General features: G+C 32.8%; 1 protein-coding gene across 2 annotated transcripts; it reads left to right on the top strand.

The window, feature by feature from the left end:
- The first annotated feature begins 2,271 nt into the window (after positions 1-2,271).
- Positions 2,272-21,748, top strand: LOC143253696 (RCC1 domain-containing protein 1-like). Of its 2 annotated transcripts, XR_013029783.1 has the most exons (6): positions 2,272-2,399; positions 2,831-2,952; positions 5,725-5,886; positions 13,906-14,059; positions 20,815-20,892; positions 21,310-21,748. XR_013029783.1 is itself a non-coding variant. In XM_076507965.1 (5 exons), exons 1-5 carry the CDS (start codon positions 2,389-2,391, stop codon positions 20,822-20,824), a joined length of 459 nt encoding a protein of 152 aa, XP_076364080.1. In that variant the 5' UTR covers positions 2,273-2,388; the 3' UTR covers positions 20,825-21,261. The 2 variants fall into 2 exon arrangements, 1 of the variants encoding a protein (XP_076364080.1); XM_076507965.1 differs by lacking the exon at positions 21,310-21,748 and having other exon boundaries at positions 2,273-2,399; positions 20,815-21,261.
- Positions 21,749-22,235: the final 487 nt, after the last annotated feature.

Below are 22,235 nucleotides of genomic sequence, written 5' to 3'. Positions count from 1 at the left end.
GCTAATGACTGTAGCTTTAATAATAAACAAACTGCACTGTTTTATTCATTCAGTTCTTGTTTAAGTCTCTGTTAATTATACTTTCATTTATATGCAGTTTTATTTATTATTTGCCTTGATGTTGCCACATCAAGGCTATTCTAATTAGGAACCTGTTGTGAAAGTTACGTCATTGTGAGTATTCTCAATCTCAATTTAAATTATAGCATTTCTACAGGTATAAGGATTGAATGCCTATGTTCAAGATTTTTAATGTTGTATAGGAATATAAAAGTTCTTTATGTTATATTGGATGTACCACTAGATTGTTATCAGTTGACATGCAAGAATATTGTCTTACTCCCTTGTTTTACAGCTTTTTAATCAGGTATATGGTAATTTACAGGTCTTCTATGTTGTCTGTTATGCCTATCCTTTTTTACTAGGTGAAAATCCTTCTGAATATAGTTTTTCCCTTTCACCTGACAGTAGTTATGCTTAAAACGTTTTGGACCAGTTTCAATTGAGTGTTGATATGTCCCATCTTTCCTACTTGTTGGACCAACATGTTGTGTTGTATAATTGCTATTCAGATCCATATTTGGGTTCTCAACAGTTGGATCCTGTACTTTCCCTTTGGAATTGAAATCTTGAAGTGACTGTTTATTATAATCAGGTTCATTTCTCAAGGATTTGACTTTCTTCCTTTTTTACCTTATTTGCCTTTCTTCATATTATCATCAAAAGTCTTTCATCATTCCCCTGAACATTTTTCAGAGGTGTTTGGTTTCTTCCTCTGTCCCACTATGGCTTGTACATCATCTCTTCCTTTCCCTTAATACCTAGTTCATGTTCTGTTATGATTTATTGAGGGGAAGTGCATTACTTTGTGGGGATACATCTCATCCATTCATCCATGTTGGATCTGCATGAAGACCCTCTTTCTATGCAATACTGTATTTGGGGATCATCCTGACTCCTTGGAATGTAGGACTGATGCTACTAGATTGCATTCTTCCTTGTCTTCTCTGGCTACAAGCTTATCTCCCTCTCCTATTTCATGCAATGTTTTGCCCATCCTTGGTTTTCTCTTCATTTTTTGCCTAGGCCTTTTGTCTTCTTGCTAAGGCTTCTGACCCTTTCCTTGTTATTTTTGCACCTTGACTGACTGATACTACAGAAGTTTCCAGACCTGTTGATCTATGGGTTCTGTAAAGAGGTCTCTGCCTTCAGTGTTGATCCACACACCCTTTTCCATTCCTCTATACCATGGGATCCTTCATGGACTTCTTTGCAGAAGGGTTTTAAATAGATGTGCTGTATATAATTTAGATTTTATTCCAGCGTCTTTGTGGTCACTAAGATATATATTGGGAATTTTAGGGTTAATAGTGGGAAAAGATTGAGCCTTTTTAGGGTTTGAGTGTTTTCCAGTACTCTTAACAACAACTCTTCATGAATATATGCTAATTGAGATATCTGTTGAAAAGAAAAGTATAAATAAAAAGTACTTCTTAGTAACATTTTTGTCATAATAGATATGACAATTCAATCAGCACTATTTGAGTAGCTGCCCTACTGTTCGAGGAGTTTGTCATTTTTGTTATTCATAAGAAAAAAGGAAAGATAGAATTTAGAAGGCACATCACAAAATATGGAAAAAAACAAGAAATTGTTATGGAAACATACAGACTTTATTTTCATGTGTCACAAAAATTGCAGACATTAAAAGCATGCTGTGAGTTGTAAAAAGTTTGAGAAGCATTGATTTAATAGATATCTCTGGCAAGATAGTGTCTAATATAAGTGATATGTTCTCATAACTGTGTATCAAGGAGGAAATCAAATTTTAAGTTTTAAAAAATGTATTAAATTAATAATAAATGTACATTGCTAAATAAAATTACTTAATTGCAAATATTCAGTGGCACATCTGATATCCTTCCACAGCACCTACTCTTGGAAGCACATCGTTAAATTATATCCATTTAAGAATTAAACTATAGTTACAAAAAGGATACATTACAGAAGTATTACAGTGTAATATGGCATGTCTTACAGGAGTAATATATATGTGTATTTATTTAGTAAGTATAAAGAATTCAAACTTACTGGAACAATCTAAATAAAACTGGTTCTTGCATATGTGTTAGAGATGGTAAAGATTAACTTTAGTGTCGCATTAGGAGATGTCCCCCACAAAGACAGTGTTAAGTCTATGGATTTACAATACTAAAATTAGGGGTTTGATTCCTCTAGGTGGACACAGCAGATAGCCCAATGTGGCTTTGCTATCGGGAAAATGCATGCACATTTGGAGATCAGCTGAAATGAAATAGTGGCAAGATGATTAGGTGATTTTTGTTACTATTTGGCTTTTGGGAGAGCCCATTTACAGATGTTATCAAAATGTCCACGAGGTAAAATGTTGTTATAGGTCCTTATTGAAATTATATATATGTGTGTATATCACTGATAAAACTTACAATTTCATTAGAAAAGGAAAATGTATAATATTTTATTTTCACTCAGCTGAAATGCTGTAAAATTACTTATTTTAGAGATTACAATAATTTTGAAAGAAAAAAGATCTTCGAGGATAAGTACTCATCACCACATTTATTATTGACTGTAGTGTTTGTTACTTCATGTCTGATTTGGTTACATTTTGTCTGCTGCAATAGTTGTTATTATGGACTGTTACTTTGCTTCCTGTGACCATAATTAATATTGACTGTAACAAAATGAAACTGCAGAAGTGTAAATGTTTTTAACACAGTGAATGTTCTTAATTGGGTTTATTATTGTATGTGTACAGTTTTATCTGTATTTGTAAATCCTCATTTTGTAGCCGTGGCCAGTTGGGGCATGGTACACTAGATGCAGTAGCTGAACCTCGAGTTGTGGAAGCTTTAGAAGGATTAATAGTTACAACTGTTGCTGCTGGAGGTTGGCACTCTGCTGCTTTAACAGGTATCTTAAAACATTTTTTCACCATATTTTATCTGAGGGAATAGCTTGTGTTCAGTTTGAAAATATGTTTCTATGTATGAAATTCAGAGTATTGTAAAACCAAGTGATAAATAATTTGGTTATTTTTGTAGTGTTTTTAATTTTCTTAACACAGTTGCATCAAATCATATGAACTTAAGTGTTATATTTTGATACTGAAATTAGTTAAGACTAATTTATAGTTGTGTATAATATTAGTGTTTTTCTTATTTGCTTTTAGCTATTAAATTTTTTTTCCTATTTTGGAAATTTTAAATAAAAAATTACCTGCCACTTATTGTTCCCCCGTAATTTATATTTTAGTTCACATCTTTAAAGTGCTTTTATATATTAGGTGATAAAATATCAAAACAACCACAGTCATGAATCGCTTTCTTTTTAGCTTAGCATAACATACGAGTCGTTCGTTTCTCTTGTATGTTGTTTTGAGACCTCCAACAATATAGTGAATGTGCCATAACATTTGTTTGTTATGCCATGGCTGATGTTCATTTCTCAGAAATTCCCCACCAAAGGGCACACATTATTTTCACACTATCATGAGCATTATAAGTACACTTTGCTCCTTTGTTTGTTCCTTACATTTGGAATTTTCCTAGTCAGAACCCACAATTTAACCAACTACACTAGAGTACTTATGAACAGTTGAATGAGTACATGCATTGCATATTTAGTATTAGGCCAGTTACAAACTTTCAATAGGTGCAAGATCCCAAGGACCAATCATGTAACCATTTTCACTTGTATATAATTTTAATACAGATGTGTATCTTCACAAAATTTAGCAGACTTTTGGTAAAGTATTCTAAGTAAAAATATATTTTTTAATTTATTGAGTATTTTTTACCAGTCTGAGTGTAAAATGATTTGCATGTTAAGATTAAAAATAGTTTTTTCATCTTAAAAATCTCAAATCCAAAATTTTTAAAACTTCAAATGTTTTAAGTAAAATGTTATTTTTTATCATTATTATTTTCTCTGTGCTACTCTGCACAACGTTGGTCAGTTTGACTGTCCTTGTAACCACAAAAACAACAATGAAATAAATCTAAATTGCCCTTTTTTCTTTCTGCAAATGACTTTAAATTATAACATGAAACTACATTTTTTTTTTTATTTCAAGTAGCTTCAAACTCCTAACAGTATAATCTGTATTTATGCTTAAATTTTATTATATTATTGCCCTCTGAATGGTATTGAACCAGTAGTACTATTCACTAGTAGAAATCACACTATTTTAAGTTATAAATCAATTGGGAAACTTGTTGCTCACATTATACTGTTGAAATACATACCCTGAGAACTACTCCAAGATTCTAGCATGTGTACTTCTTACAAATTTTTTTATTATATTATTATTGTTTATTTTACCTAATGTAACCTTAAACAATGTAGTTTTCTATTTTTACATTTTGGTTACTTTTATAATAATAAATAAAGAATAAAAATGAAAAAAAACTGGGCCTTCCTTTTATTTCTTGTTGACTGTCAGTGACACTTAACCTTACTTTGTTTTACACTAATGGTAGTAGTGTACTAAATTTTTATTTAATTATAATGTTCCAATGAATGTAGAATAATAACATGCAAAACAGCAGACAGTTTTCTCTGCCTATCACGATTTTTCTGGCTTTCTAACTATACAACAGAGTGATTACAAAATCATCTAATTTAGTCAGTATGTTTTCCTTAGGAATGGAGCTTGTCGGAAGAGAAATTAACATTTTTCTGCACAGATAACAATGCAATGTAATATAATTTGAAAGATGAAAACCTTGGCTTTCTATTGGTCTAAATAGGGTTAAAAGTAAGAGAGAACTATTGACAATTCCTGAAAGAGAGTATGTGATGGGTGTATCTGGCAAGATGGGTTTGATTTTCTATTTGATGGCTTTATAATCAAACAAAATTTAAGGCTATGAAAATTAAGCTTTGTATGAGTGATAATATTATATAAGTAATTTGTATTATCAGTTCAAGCTGTTCATTTAGCATATACTATGCATGCTAAATTAACAGCTTGAACAGATAAGGTATAAAAGCTTGTGATTCAAGTGAAGATTGGGAAACGTTTTTGTGTGAAAGGAAGTAAATATCAGAATTTATTTTCAATGTAGGAAAGTAATACAAAAACTGGTAATATACATTATTACTTGCACAGTAATGGGTTGTTACATATTAATATGAAATACTGATTGTAGATGCATTTGTAAAATGTTTGAAACAATCTGTATACAGTAACTAAAATTGGCCAAGTTATCAACTAGCATTTTAAACAAAAGTGTGGTTTCAAACTGTTTGTTTAAGGTATTGTATAGTGCATTTTAGATGTCAAATATGTGTCATATGATATCAATGATTAAGCTACAAGTGTAATAAAATGACTTGTATGTGAAAGTGTTGTAAGATATTGTAGTGGGAGGAAGCTTTGGAACTATTGTCAACATCTTTTTTTCAAAATCTGAAAAAATGTACCAACCAATTTTATTGCATCATTTTTATTTTATTTTTAATTTGCAAGGGTTAATTTTAAAGTGTAAGAATCTATTAGTGTTTTAAGTTTCAGCATATTAAGTATAGTCACTAATAATCTCAAAAAATAATGCATGTTCATACCAATAAACATAAGAAATTTGTGGCTTTATTGTATTGTGAAATATTATACCAAATGTTTCATTTGAAATTTTAGATTTAGACCAATACTTATAAAATGAATGTTTGATTTTTTTCAAGATTCTGGCGATCTTTACCTATGGGGCTGGAATGAGAGTGGACAGCTTGGTTTTCCTAGAGAAGTAATATCCTTCCAGACTTTTCCAGGATTTTTAGAGTTCCCTGATGACCAACGCATTAAATCTGTTGCTTGTGGATCTCGACATTCTGCTGCTATAACTGGTTAGTATAAGTTTAGGACATAGATAAGACACTAGTTCTTTGTTCTGAGAGTTCAAAAGCTGTCTGTTTACTATTTTTTTAAATGTTATTAAAGTAAATAAATATGCTTAACTGAACACTGGATATTTATTTTAATAAAAAAAAGCTTTACCTTTAGCTATTGGTCCAAGAAAAATTTAGGACAACAGTTGTAGTTGAGGAAAGGTTTTTAGTCTGTTATGGTAATAGCTTCTTAGTCACTACTAGTTGAAGAATTAGTTGGAAAGCCATGAGGTGAAATTGGGTTGTTATAAAATGTGCATATCATGGATAACTACAGTTACAGATATCAGTTTGCAGATGACATATGACTTTTGAAGTGGCTAACTGTATTAAAGATGCTGCAGACTTATAGGGAGATTTATATCATTAATGCATTGGGCCAGTACATGGTAGTTGATGTTTAACTATCCAAAATATGAGGTGATACATTTAGGTTTTCACAATTCAAATTACTATGATTTAAATGGGAATACATTAAATACTGTGGTTGAAGAAAACAATCTTTGTGTTGTGATAGAAAAGTACAATAGTCATCTAAACAATGTTTTGTAACTAGTAATAGGGCTAATAGGATTTTGGATAGTATCTAAAGTAATAATGAATACAAGACAAGAGATATTATTGTTTCACTATATTACAGATCACTTGTGAGGCCACATTTATAGTAATGTGTACAGTTTTGGGCTCCCTTTCCTCAAGAAGTATATTGATTTGTTGGAGAAGATTCATAGAAAAGCCACTAGAATGACACCTATGAGGAGAAACTAAAGTCTAGACTTGTTTTCTCTGGAAAGAAGGGTCAGAGAGAATTTGATTGAAGTGTTTAAAATTATTAATGGCACTGATGATACAGATTCATCAAACTGTTTTGTATTTATCAAAGAAAACAATAAGACAAAGGGTCATAAGCTCAAATATTGGCATTGTTGGAGTCATCTGCAGTTTAGACAGTATTACTTTTCAAAGAGGGTAGTTGGGTTTTGGGATGAGCTGCCTTCAAGGGTGGTGGAGGCAGAAAATTTAACTGAGTTCAAGAAAAGATTAGATGAATACACCAGTAGTAAGTGGTGGTCATAGTTAGGAGTTGGAAGAGATATCCTTGATGGGCTAATAAACTCCATTTTCTCAGTTAAAAATTGTGTGGATTTATATCAAAAATACTAAATGCTCATTAACTAATGGTGGGTGGAGGGGGGTGGGGTGTAAACACCCCATTAACATGCATCTTGTTCTAGTGTGAGAATTGTGAGGATTTCTCTCTTTTTCATCTCCTCTTTTCTGTTGTTGAGTTTGTCATTAATTACACATGTTGGGGCTTTCATACTGAAAAGTTTTATTTTATTGTAATGTCTGGATAAGATTTTGAATGCTTACTATTCAGCAGATTTGAAAGGGAGCATATCCTAAATGATCAAATCAGCTAACAGTGCATTTATTTTACACTGATTATCCCTCCTGCCACTAGTAGTATGAAGACTCCAAAAGTTGGTTGTTACCTTTATTTTTTCCAGTTCTTCTCTTACAAGAAATATGAGCCCTTGTCTCTGCTGCTTAAACTGACTATTTACTTGTTATGTTTACTTCATTTTATTCTCTTGATGGCGTGATTCAAAATCTTTGGTATATGGGAATGTTTGTACCTGAAGTATGTTTCATTAGATTAAAATGTAATTTATTATTGGCAATGTAATTATTTTTGGAGACAAATGCAACTTGCACTACAACAAACACTTATATAATGCCAAGGATGACTGCTTCCAATGTTAAACTCACTGACTCATTGTTAAAAGCTTCTGTAACAGAAACAGTCTTTTTTTTTTTTTTATATATATACTGGATTCCATTTTATGACAGTAGCTAATGTACATGGCAACACAACCTCGTTTTAAATGTTGCTTTGATAGAATGATGAATGGAAATAAGAAGAAATGATGTTTCATTACAGAGCCGTAGTTGCAGGTCCGTTGCCCTAAAACTAACTCTTTTCCCATATGTGTACTACTGAACAACTGTAGACAAAATTAGTTGAGAATCTATTTTAAATGTTCCTTCCAAAAATTTGCAAGAAATAAGCTTGTGGTTGCTGGAAGTAGTTTGGAGATGTCCTTAGGCCTAGCTTTAGATGTAACACATTTGATGTATTTTCGGAAGTCCATTGTCATGGAAAATAAAAATCGTTACACTGTGCAGGTTTTAGGCAATCAGTTACATTGGCATTTGCATAATACAAGGTACCATGTCATTGTGGCATAGCATCCAGTAATTATTTATGGCCTACTAATTGATGCATAGACCAATAAAGATAGAAGATAAGCTAGAGAGATGATATAGAAATGTCATATTCAAAGTCTGTCTCACAAAAATAAATTCTAAATTTCATTACCAAATGAAGTAGGCCTAATTTTAAGAAAGAAATTTCATTAATATTAAATTTTATCATGTAATGTCTTTTTTATAGTAATATTCTTGAAGTAAGTTAGTGGTACTACCAGTACTGTAGGCCTCTAATGTAAGGTAAATAATATGCATATTCAAGAGCCTAGGCCTTAAATATGGAACAAGACTTGTGGAGCCTACCTTAGGCCTATGGCATTGTGAGAAAACGACTCTGCATGCAAGTACATCAGTGGTTTTGCTGGTTTTTAGGTAGGGTTCAGTAGATCTGTTTAAAATATAAAAGCTTTTTATAATTAATACCAAACTTGATTATTCCAGCTTCCAAGTCAAGTCCAGACTAATTACTCAGTGAATCTTCTCAGGCTGTCGATCCTCAAGTTGCTGAAATAAATGAAGGCTTGGAAACAAACTGTGAAATTGTTTTCTTCTTGGTGTCTGTACCAATTGATTATGATGTCTATGATAGTAAAAATTATAGACAGGCATGTGTCTGCAAAGGGCTATAAATGTCTTCAAAAGGAATTTGGGAAAAAGAATCCAAGGAAAAACCATTGCAAAGTGTCTTTGTTTGAAACATGTGAGTGGCTATATTACATTACATTGGTCCTCTGTTTGGTTTGTGATAATATGTACCATGAGACTAACATTAGAAACAACTCATGTCTGGATAACACCTTCGTTACTAGAGGATATAGCAGTTGGAAGGAAGATACTGCTTCATTTCAATGCATGAACATTCATCTGCCATCTTGAAGCCCAAGCATTATGGAATGAATGTACACCAGATGTAAGTAACATAGTTGTTTCCATGTATAAGCAAGAAAGAGTTAATTGCAAGGCCTGCTTGCCAAATCTGAATTCAGACTTGCATGTCTTGGGAAGGTAAGCAGAGAATATCAGGGGGAGGGATGACATAGAGTATAATTGTAACCAGCTGAAACCCATTGCAAGCTGTGGATGATCCCAAATTAGCTTTATGACTAGAGAAGAAAAGGAACAAATATACTTCTGTATAAACACAAAATGAAATTCTAGAAATTATGGTCAATTATATTCCAAGGGATCTCTACAGAAACTTTCAACATTCAAGGTATTTGACAGTTATTATAAATGAGACAACTGAGGTAGGTAATGTAGAAAAGCTGATGCTGTGTTTCAGGTGGTTAGACAAAAATGTGAACTCCACAAAACTTTTGTTGGTTTCTTATTCTGTGAACTTAATGAATGCAAATTCACTAGTCCATGCAATAAAATATGTGATGCTGAGGATAAATTTATCAATGAAAAAGTTGGGAGCTAAGTGTTATGAATGGTACCGAAAATAGAATAGCCAGGAAAATTGCCAACATTGAACTTAAAGCCCTCTACATCTACTGTTATGGCTAGGTGCTAAATGTGGCTGTACATTATATCCTTTGATCAATTATCTGCCTTCATGATGCTCTAGATTATACTCTTGAAACCATCAAAGTTATCAAGATTCTTCAGGAATGGAAGCCACTTTCAAATGGATTAAAGAGGAAGACACTGTTGCTGAAGAAAAATACTTCGGTTATCCAAGTTCTCCACCCTCCAGATAGATAGTAAGTGGACAAGCTATGGCATCAGTCAAACAAAACTACAAGTATCTGCAGAAACTGTGGGATACTTCAGGAGAAAAGATTACAGACCTAGAAATGTGATTCAAACTTATAGGGGTGAATAATGCTATGGAGAAATTTGATTTTTTTAACTTTTGAATAATTCTGGGAGAACTTGTCCTTTACTGCTGTGACAGTTTAAGTAAAGGGACCCTGATGGGTAACCTAATTGAAAAGATGAAAAATCTGATGGAAAGGGCAAGCATGATTCTTCAGGGAATTTGTTCAGAGGTAAAATTTACCTTTTTTACCAGAAAGTGGGGTAAAAAAAAGGACATTAGTAAGCCATAGTTGCCTAGAAAAAGGAAACAAAACAATAAGTATAAAGAAAGTATTGGTGATGAAATTTTTCCTGAGAGGACTTAGAATAATACACATTGAAGCTCTAAACCCAGTTATAAACTATATAGAGAAAGAGATGAACTGGGAGGAGTTAGTAGCTCAAAGTTGAAAGTTCAACTAAAGTTTTAGAACATTTTCACAAATAGTGTTATAGTAGTAAACAAAGTTATTGAAAATTTTAAAAGTATGACTGCTGCTGAAAAAAGTGGTTTATGAGAGAAGCTGTAAAACTTTATCAACTGATTGTAGCTTTTCTGCAACCAATGTTGTGCCAGAGATCCTTTACCAGCCTAAAACCTATGAAAACCTACATAGCCCAAGATCATCTTGACCACTTAATGATTTTACTTGCTTGTTCTGGTTCCATAGATGAACTAGTAGTGAGGGAAGTTGCAAATGAGTTCATTCAAACGTGACAAATGCAAGTTGATTGTTTTGGAACATTTAAGCTTGTTTAAAGGTTCCATAATGTATTTGTCAGCAAATAAATGAACGTGCGTTTTTGAACTGGCTAACTTGCCAGAAACATATAATTTTTTTCAGTGTGGTTTGATTCACCAGGATTATAATATTATGCAATGTATAATATATATATATATATATATATTAGAAATATGTGTAGCACTTCTGTTGTACTGCGGTAATTTAATTGGTGCTCTGTTGTTTCTTGTCTTGACATTAAACTTGTAAACGATAGATCTAATACATTGCGTATGTGTTTTTTACTTTGTGGGCCTATTGTTGAATGTATAGCTCTAGCTCTATTGTTCTAGTTTATAGAAGGTCTATGAAGTGCATTTGAATGGTTCTAAAAGTACTTATTTTGTTTCATTGCAAAGCAATTATTCCATAATTTTCCACACCATAGGAGAGGGATTTCTCTCTTGCACATATGCTCCCCAAACCTCCATCAGGCACTTTGTACTACAAATTGGTCTGCTCTTCACATGGACATTGGACCAACTCTAATTTTGTAACTAGGCCCCTGCATTGCCATTGAAAACAAATTCATTTCTGATACAATAGTTCACAACAGTGACTGTATCACATAGCATGTTTGATTGTTTTTCGTAAGCAAAATACAGATAAATGTAATTATAGACAATATATTATAAGAAATGTATAATTTTATATACATATGCTATTGGGGTTTATAAGATATATCTGGGATTTTCTTAACTAATCAGAAATAAAATGTGAACTAGCTGGTTCATATGAAAACTTTTTACTATCAGTTGAAACAAGTTAATGAAGAAAACTTTCTACTGGAATTATGCAGCTTTGAAATTTAATAAAACATGTAGCAGCACTTCATTTCTAAACTTAACATTGCATAAAAATAAGTTAATAAACCTTCAAAATTAACAGGAAATTAAATATTATAAACAAACACAAAACATGCTATGTATGTATGTTTGTGTGCATTTATTTCTGTAGTACTGGGTCACTGATAGCCAGCAAGCCTTTGCTGCTATAAAATCATCTATGTTGGATTGCATAGGTGAGCCTAATTAAGTCCAAAACAATTTTTGTATGTATGTAACAATTATACAAAATATAATTACATACAATACATAAGTGATTACATATTGCATTTTGTATTGAAAATAATAGGTCTCATTAAAATTGAGTAAAATTTGATACTTAACCCAGATATAGTGCAGAAAACTGTTAGAGATTTTACATGTGTAAGGTTGGACATACAAGATCGTACTTGGAGATGTTGAACATTATCAAACATTTTTAAGCTCCTGCTATAAAGTTTCACCATAGAAGGCATGAGAAAATGGTGTTAAAGCCACTTTGTTTGCATGATTTTATAAATCTAATAATAGTAATATGAATTCATAATTGGTTTTGGAATGGGTATGTGATTGTGTCTATATATTTATGTACATACAAGGGCTGTTCAAAAAATACGAGGACTGACGTCATAAAACAAAATGTACTTTATTTAGAAGTTACAGGTCTGGGACCCTTTCAAAGTACTCTCCTCCCCAACACACACACTTATCCCAACGGTGTTTCCACTTGTTGAAACAGTCCTGGTACGCTTCTTTTGTAATGTCCTCCAGCTCCTTCGTCGCATTTGTCTTAATCTCGGAATTGTCTCAAATCTTCTTCCTTTCAAGGGTCTTTTGAGTTTGGGGAACAAGAAAAATCGCAAGGAGCAAGGTCAGGTGAGTAGGGGTGGGGAAGAACAGTGATCGAGTGTTTGGCCAAAAACTCACGAGTTCTGAGGCACAAATTTCACAGCAACGCAGTTCATCTTCAATTTTTCAGTCAAAATCTCGTAACAAGATTCAACTGATATCCCACACTCTTCAGCAAGCTCCCTGACAGTCAGACGTCGATTTGCTCGCACCAGGGTGTTGATTTTTTCGAGGTTTGGGTCGTCAGTTGACGAGGAAGGACGTCCAGGACACTCATCATCTTCAATAGACTGTCGACTATCCTTAAAACGTTCATGCCACTTGAAATATGCCGTGACGCTTCATAGCAACATCACTGTAAGCCGTGTTAAGCATAGCAAAAGTTTCAGTTGCAGATTTTCCAAGTTTAACACAAAATTTCACAGCAAGTTGTTGCTCCTTCAGGTCATTCATTCTGAAATCCGCCAAACGAAAAAATCGCACTTCACTTAAAACTGCGTAGCTAATACACAAATGAAGATATCTGAAATCGGGAAGTGGAGTCGTAATCATCTGATCTGTGCAAATCTAGCAACACCAAGCGAATTCCCCTGGAACCAACTGGAGCCGTGCAATTCAAACAGTCCGTGTATTTTTTAACAGACCTCTTATATAAAATTTCAAGACCAATTTTTTAGATGTAGTATTATAATAAGATAACTTGATAAAAAAAAGTTTATTTTTCATGTGCTAGAGGTTAAGAAGTGGAAAAGACACTATTTCTTGTCGATAATGTTTCTTTTTTTTATCACATGTCATTTTTTCGTTGAACTTCATATGTTAAATTAATATTACAACCTGTATCACATATGAAAGTATTAGAAAAACTTGTATTCATGGAATCACTTTTTAAGTGTTTTTGTGTGGTAACCTCTCTTCTGTGTAGTAGTTTTGTATAAAGAAACATTGGAGGAATATTTATTTAGGGCTGTTTGACATATTTCCACCTATAATATTTTTGATTTTTAAATTAAGAACAAAGAACTGCAATGAGTATAAACATTCAAAAAGTAGGGCTTAAATAAGTTCACTTGTTAGCAGAATTTAGAGAGAGTTTCTTGAGCTGATAAACAAATATGAATGTTTCATAATGGATATAAACCAAACAAATCTAGTTAAAGCCATCATAGCTGTCTGTTTAATTAGTTGTTATCCATTAACATGCACATTTTACCTGTTTTATCAAAAGGGTCATCAGAAAAATTGTGTTTGGTGATAGTGGGATACCAAATTCAAACCCATATCTTATTATTAGATAGTGACTCAAATAATAATAAAAGCCAGTAACTAATTATAAATTAGACTGAGATGATCAAAGAGGCCACATTTAAGGTATTTTCTATAACTATTAATAACTGATAGTTTTATTGTGATTCAATCTTTATTTTAATTTTTTGTTGTTTTAGCTGATAGAACCTTGTGGTGTTGGGGTTGGAATAGCTATGGGCAGCTTGGAATAGAAGAAAAAGCAGTTGATGTAGCTACTAAAGTTCATTTACTGAATAACATGAAAGCACATGAAGTAACCTGCCGTTTTTGGAATACCTTAGCTGAAATAACGTAAGAAAGTTAATAAATCTGTTTTTAGTTGGAGTTTTACCTTGTCAAAAATCACCAAAAATTTCTATCTTGAGCCAAAATTTAGCTGAGCTGCGTTGTAACCTATCAAAATTATGTTCATCTAGTAAATATGATGTATCATAAAAATAAGTCTTGTCTTTGTGAAAGTAATATTATTGAGGTAAAACCATAAAGAAACATGATTCTGATATAAAATAATTAGATAGAAGATTATTGTGATAGCAGTCACACATTACAAAATATTTTAGATTTGTGTCTATCTTTTTTAAGATAGTGCAATATATAATTATGCAATAGCTAATTATGTTAAGACATTATCTTAAGACAGAAATTAAGCATTGCACCATCAAATTACTGCATATTGTTCATTACAAGTGAATCCACATATTACATCATATCAAATAATTTTAGTTTGTGTCTCATAGCACTCTGTGTAAAGAACTGATTAAAAAAAATGTTAGTGAAAATTTTTATTTTGTATTTAAGGAACATGGAAGATCACAGAAATAATGGTGGGATTAATTCTAATATTGTTGGTGTTTATGGCTACATATTTTATATGCTATTAGGAAAATTTAATTGGAATGAATTTGGTACATACATATAGCTTATTAAGATGTTTTAGATTTGATGGAGTCCATATTAATTCCATTGTTTAAGAGGTAAAAATTATCACTTTTCAAGGGAGAACATCTAGTTTGTGTAAATGTCAGTTTTGATTAACCAGATAAAAATGAAATGCCATTGGGTTCACAGTGCTGGACTCCAAAACTTCTTTTAAGATTGGGTCCAACAAGGCAAGGTGGTTAGAATGCTTGACTTGTAATCTGAAAGTGATGGGCTCAGATCTTCATCCCACCAAAAATGCTGACCCTTTCAGCCATGGAGGCATTATAATTTGATGGTCAATCCCACTATTCATTAGTAATAGAGTAGCCCTTTGGTGGGTGGTGATGTGTCGCTGCCTTTCACTGCTAAATTAGGAATGGTGAGTGCAGATAGCCCTCGTGTAACTTTGCACAATATTCAAAACAAACCTTTTAAGATTAAAGTTCTTTTTGTTCTCATTTTTTAATTTAATAGTTTTTAATCAGTTTTGAAATAACATGAAGAGAAGTTATAAACAACTAAAATAATATACAAAATACTCCCCAAACCATACAGATCTATCTTGAACACTTCTGTTAATGTGTGATACAGTGACAAGTAACTTTTTGTGCAATTTTGTTTATTAGTATGGATACAAATAGCTCTAGAAATAAGTATATCATCAGTATTCAGAAACATTACTTGTTTCTGTATATCGTTGGAAGGACAGTTTCATTATTTTACTCTGTGGTTTCAGTACACCCACTAATAGTTCTGTCTTTCCACTTTGTAAAATAAATGGAGACAATGGAACCCTCCATATGGCCTGTACTTACCTTACAGGAAATATGTCTCCCTCTCAAAACCCGTAGTGGGTAATGATGACAGAAAGTTAGAAAGTTTTATCTGCTTGGTTGTGGCTGCTTAGGTGTTTTTTTTCTTTTAGTTATTTTTGCATAAGTGCTATTACAGTTTATATATATTTTACTGTCCAAGCTGTATTGCTACTTTCTAATGAAAATACAGCATTGAGGGTGATTTTTTGTCTTCACATCTGACCAACTTCTTTTTAATATTCACAGTAATCCATTCTACAGTCTCTCATTGTGAAATTTTGAGTAGATGGTACATTATTCCTGTTTGATCTATGCATTTTTCTGATGTTCTCCCCCATAATGGAATGGAAGAGCCCTTGCTTTCTCAGTACAAAGATTTAATTTTTGGGTCAGTGTCATTCAGTTGATAAAAGACTGAATGGATGCAAACCTTGTTCAGAAGTAGGGAATGGATGTCTACCTGGAAGTACAGGTCGCCCTCTACACTAAGAAACAGACCATTCTAACCAGTTGGATGAGTCTTTCATTGTACCCAAGATACAGTCTTGGAATGATTCATCCCTGCATATGCTTATTGTACTAAGTATATGACTCTTAGGCTGAGTTATTGCTGTATCCACACTGTGTGTACATGGACTGCTGATCCTTGAGATATACAGGCTTGTTGAACAGTTTTAAATTTCATCCACCTTTGTGATACTTGAGCACTAAAGCAGGAGGCTTAGTTTTACAGTACCTTTCTGCAGTACCACTTTTAAGTGAAACATATTTTCTACTTAAGTTGAATGCACTCTCTCACCAAAATATACTCTTACTAGCTCCTTCCCCACTTCCAAGTAGGTGACTAACTCTGAGTTTTCCATTTTTGTTGCTATGTCTTCAGAAAAGAGCTCAGAACACCAGAGTTGATGTAGCACATATCTGAACAGTACTTGAGTAAAAAAATTATCTGAATTCAATTTACAACTCTAGGACACATGCAGCACCTGGCAACACTCAAGAATGATTCTTGAGTTAAATATTCTTGTAACATCAAGTTACAAATTGAGAACAGTTGAAGCATGTGGTGACACTTTTGAATGATTCTTGGGTTAAATATTTGCGTAACTCCAACTTACAACTTAAGGATAAATATAGTACATGACATGTTTGAACACATCTTGGATTAACTGTTTCTCTAACTCTTAACTTACAACTCAAGGAGGGATGTAGCACATGACAACAGTCTTGAGTGTTTCTTAGGCTACAAATATTTATAAATTCAATTTCCAACTCAAGAACAGATCTAATAAGGAGTAACTCTCTTCAACAACTTTTGGGTTTATCCAGAATAGAGTTTGTACAGGATGGCTCTCTTTTAGAATTTTTGGGTTACAAATTCTTGTAAGTCTAACCAAGCTTAGATATTATAAATGCTCTAGGACCTAATCAAGTACTTTTATATCTTGTCCTCATAACACCAACACTGGATATTCACTGATAATGAAAATAAAACTTGTATATAATCATATTTCTAGAGCCAAACAAACTTTGAAAATAAAGTTTATTCTTGGTACATAGCCTTTATTTACAAGGAAATATTGGCAAATCGATAATAAGGAACTCTATGTAACTTTTGTTTTATGAGTTGAACAGTAATTTGAATGATGAAAGTCATTTTTGGGAAAATTTGTATCTGATTTTCAACCCGTCAGGTGTTAATTGGTGTAGAAAAAAAATTTTAAGTACATGAAAGCAGTTAGGGAAAGCATATGCCTGGGAGAGTTACATTCTGAATAAATGTAAACAATGACCAAAAATAAAAACTGCTATTTCAAAATATTTTAAGTTGTGTTGCTTGAAGGTCGTATTTCACACATTTAACAGATTTTTCAATAATAATGCTTTGTATTTTTAAAAGGCTGTCAGGATCTCAATATGAAGTGAAAGTTAAGCCTTTTCAAAAAAACATCATCTTGATAGCTTGGGATTAAATAATTAAAGAAAAAGAGTTTAATATAAAACTTAAGTTTGTGTATTTGTTTGAATTCAAGCACAACTTTCATGTCTAATCTTCTACATAATGATCACTTTTTAATAGATCTTACGTTTTACCTAATCACAATTTACGAATAAGCTTGATTTTTAGGTGATGATGAGGTAGGTCTTGAAAGCTTATAACTAACTTAAAACAGTTTGAAAAACTGTTAAATTTATGTGAACTTGTAACTCTGAACTTAATATATAACACATACATCCCGTCAAACAGGATAAATTATATACCCGTTGGAGAGGGACACTTTGAAAATTGGAGCATAAGGCACTTTAATGTAACCGTACTGTGCTTGTAACCGTAACAGTCGACATGCATGTAATCGTTGAACGTTGACTGTCACGATGCAAAATGGTTTGCTTTATTCTGACTAAGAAACTACTTGAAAGATGGAAACACTTGTAGAAGTTTCAACCAGGGGAAGTGAACGTTTTGTATATATTTATATAGATAACCAGCTAATATTATTTTTACATTTTTCACTTTGATTTCCTCTCCAGACTGTGGGGTATTAATGTGATCTTTCCAGAAATAACATCTAAGAAAGACGAACGAGACAACTGTCTGCTTATTTCTTTATATTGACAACTCACTATAACTGCTACCCGATAAAATAAACGCATTCTTGGGTTATTATATTTATTTGTGATTTATCATCTTTTGATCCACCTAGTGATCTGACTTGGAAGGTCTTTTGTAGCTTTTGTATTAACTGTTCACTGCTACTAGGTACACATATCGCATCATGTAATTTACTTTTTTAAACACTAAATGTGAAGAACAAATTAAAAAACAAAGTTAGTTTACTTATTTCCTATGTAAAATATATTTAGGACTAAAGCGATAATTGGTAGAATTAACTGCAATGTTAATGACAGTTTTGTTTCTCAGGAACCCCGCCAGTTATCTACAAAATTATGATGTATGAATCGCATAGAAAAATGTTTTCTGAAAAGCTAATGTGAACACCATTAGTAATTATAGACCTATAGGACGCTGACTGCAGCTGACAAATAATGTTCTTCCTTCTCTCGGCTACATGCTTTTTATAAGACTCACGTGAGTTTGTAGAAATTTCAACAATGTTCTAGCGCGTTCTCACTAAACAAACATTATTAGTTGTTTATTACTTAAGTTTCGCCTGCTCTCGGAATTAGAAGAAGATTCTTGAAAGTAAAAATCCTAACATACTTAGGGTAATTGTAGTTACCTTAAACATGCTAGCGTAACGCATTTTCACAAATATGAAATAAAAAAAAACTATGTTATCCGTTTAACACTAAAACTGTTGTATAAGCAAAATAATTTATTTTTTATTTCATATTTATGAAAATGTGTTACGCTAGCATGTTTAAAGTAGCTAGAATTGCCATAAGTATGTTTAAAAAAAACTTGGTTACAGTAAGTATATCTAAGACACCAACCAACACAGGCCATGTTACTTATAGGGCAAACTGGACAATTGCCCGAGGCTTCAGAATGACTTAGACACCCTTTGGGTAGCAACAGTTACACTAAGTATGTTTAAAGTACTGATGATGTTTCTTATTTGAAAATAGCTTTTTATCCAGTGTGGTTGACATTACACGAGTCCGAAACATTGGTTCCAATATACACAAGGTACAAGTTTTCCACAAAATGCGTTTTATAAATATCGGAGGTGTTTGCTTAACGGTAGAGGTCCGAATGATTAAGCCTATACAACAGTTGTACCTCTAGAGGTCATAATTAGTCCGATTAAAAGACGAAATTGATGTGGTTGTTCAAAAGAACATCCTTGAATTAATAGATCTTTTGGAAACGGTATATTGTGAGAATTGAATGTTGATTACTTTTAAAAGGCAAGACTTGATCTTGCATAATGTGTATACTATTCTAAACTGGAGCAATACATAAAACTATTGAAATTTCACATTTGTCACTTTACGCCATATGCACTTAAAGAAGTTGGGGTGATGTTTTCGGTCATAAACCCAATTATATTTCGCTAGATGTAGCTATTCATAGGCGATTTAAATTATTCGGAAGTCCACATACTAAACTAACAATGAAAAAATAATCAGTGTGATACGATGGAAAAATATGTACGATAAGTGATAATAAAAATATTAAACATAACATCAACAGGACTGTTGATGAAAGCAATGTTAAAAAAAAACGAATAATCTATCTTACGGAATATATAAACACTAGTAGGTGGTTTCAAGGTCTAAGATTTAATATTCACTGAATAACTCCACATAACTGTGACCGTATACGTGTAAAAGGTTTCAATACAGTTTTCCTTAACAATGTATTTTGATTAATGAAAACACATTGAAAGGTTTCGGCCATGTAACTTTAGAATAGCTTAACGGTGGTAGGTATATTACCAAGTTTTGTTTTTTGGATTTCGCACAAAGCTACTCGAGGGCTATCTGTGCTAGCTGTCCCTAATTTAGCAGTGTAAGACAGTGGAAGGCAGCTAGTCATCACCACCCACCGCCAACTGTTGGGTTACTCTTTTACCAACGAATAGTGGGATTGACCGTCACAGTATAACGCTCCCACGGCTTGGAGGGCGAGCATGTTTGGCGCGACTGTGTATATATATATACACAGATTTACAAATACCGTATTTTCCGGTTAATAAGCCGAGACCAATTTTCAGCTCTGAAAATGAGGGTTTTTGCTTATTACCGCCCAATAAGCCGAAGCCATTTTTAAAAAGTGGCAAGTTTCTTCAAAATGATTTCTTAGTCTCGTTTCAGCGTCAGCATGCATGTTGTGTGTGATCATTGGCGTTCTGTAGTAAAGCAGAACGTGTCGTAATGAGACAGAGATGGAATCAATATGTCATTCGTTACTGGCTCCACTCACTGTAATTAGGTAACCAATGAAATTCCAGAAACAACGTTTCACTGTAGTCTTAACGTGCTTTGCTGATGGGACAAAATTACCGCCTATGGTAATTTTCAAAAGAAAAACATATCCTAAGAAGAAGAAATTTCCGAAAGGAGTGATCGGCCAATAAGCCGACCCCCAAAAATCAGGTCCAAAATTTAGGGCCAGAAATTCGGCTTATTAGGCGGAAAATACGGTAAACCTAAAGTAAATGTTTTTAGTACGGCTTGATACACTTACAACGTATTTATGAATAAAGGTTTGAGTCTTGTTTTAACTGTAAGTACGACTTAGAAATGAAAGTCTGCTTTATTAAAGGGCGGCGGCATCTAATGTTATAGCAAGGCAAGTGGGACTGAGTTTTGTATGAATAATGTTTTGTTTTTATCCTGCAGGGACAGCTGATACCCTTTTGGCCAGTCAGATCGCGTGATAGAGTTAGAAGATGGGTGCGGTGGTGTATCGGGTACTAGGTAATTAGTCCTAAGAAATAATCGGTAGAGTATATATCTCCGAGAAGCAGTATACGCTATAATATTATGTATTTTATTAGTCCTAAGAAATAATCGGTAGAGTATATATCTCCGAGAAGCAGTATACGCTATAATATTATGTATTTTCTAGTAAGACTTTCAGGTAGTTAATTTCTCTTTATCAATTGTACGTTTATACGTAATAGCTGAAAACCTGTTATTTTCACAGCTATTTGAAGCTTAATTGTATGTACTGAAGGCTAATGTTACCATATATGTGTGTGTGTGTGTGTATAAATATATGCCCCACAGGGGGATGAAAATTAACTGGAAAGCTTAGTAGTGAATAAAGCATTAGAACTGTTGGAAGATTTCGTCTTTGTGTTTCACACATATATTATTTAATTTTATATATAGGTGCCTACTTAAGAACGTGATAGTAACCATGATACACTTCGTGAAATGAACAGGAGAATCAGTTGATTAACAAAAAATTTCCTGTTTTGTATTCTATTATTAAAGGTGTCAAAACCGACTGTCTTATATTCTGAAGAAAATTATACATCTGTATTATGTTAATTATTTTATATTGGATTAAAATGATGTTTGAAAAAAATAAACATTTTCTTTTCCCACTATAACCGCGTTAAACATGAGGAAAGAGATCGGATTACGGGATCATCCAACGGAAGAAGTTTGAACAAGGTTTATTTTATAAAACATCTAACTAAACTATACTTACTAAAACAATAGTTTTGTGTAACGTTAAGAGTTTTTTGAAATGCGGTATTTACTTTCTAACAGAACCTTTCGAGAACTTGTAAGATCGATTAATAAAGCCTGTATTTTCTAGTTAGCAACGGCTAGTGTTCTGTGAGTTAAAATAAGATAGGCAAGTTGGGTTTGAATCGTTTTTAAACCTGTGGCACTCCCGAAGTGAGTTAACAACAGCACGGCACATGGTGAATGCTAGTGCCTTTTGTGTGTGTGTGTGTATATGTCTGCATGTGAAAAAGTATTTCGTTTTATAGATGATTTTGTGTTGTATAAGATGGGAAAAACAACTCCTGAAAAAGTATATTTAAAAACAAACAAACTTGATAAGTTTATCAGTTTAAAAAAAAATGTTGCAAACATTAAGTTTCATTCTGACAAACCACAATGCACCGTTTGACTATTCAAACTGTTTTAGTTTGGATATTTTATTAGACGTGCCTTTACATTTATTTTAAACTAGTTAGTTTTAATGTATACAAAAGTAATGTTTGTTTGAAGTTAAGCACAAAGCTACACAATGGGCTATCTGTGCTTTGCCCACCACGGTTTCTTGCATTGTAAGTCTG

Source organism: Tachypleus tridentatus, chromosome 6, assembly GCF_004210375.1.
Source record: "Tachypleus tridentatus isolate NWPU-2018 chromosome 6, ASM421037v1, whole genome shotgun sequence".
NCBI lineage: Eukaryota > Metazoa > Arthropoda > Merostomata > Xiphosura > Limulidae > Tachypleus > Tachypleus tridentatus.
The sequence above is the reverse complement of the archived record's forward strand: the minus strand, read 5'-3'. Positions and strand labels throughout refer to the sequence as shown.

Coding starts and splice junctions, on each gene's coding strand:
- LOC143253696 (XM_076507965.1), top strand. Junction 2,953..5,724: donor GCACTCTGCTGCTTTAACAG/GTATCTTAAAAC, acceptor ATTTTTTTCAAG/ATTCTGGCGATCTTTACCTA. Junction 5,887..13,905: donor ACATTCTGCTGCTATAACTG/GTTAGTATAAGT, acceptor TTGTTGTTTTAG/CTGATAGAACCTTGTGGTGT.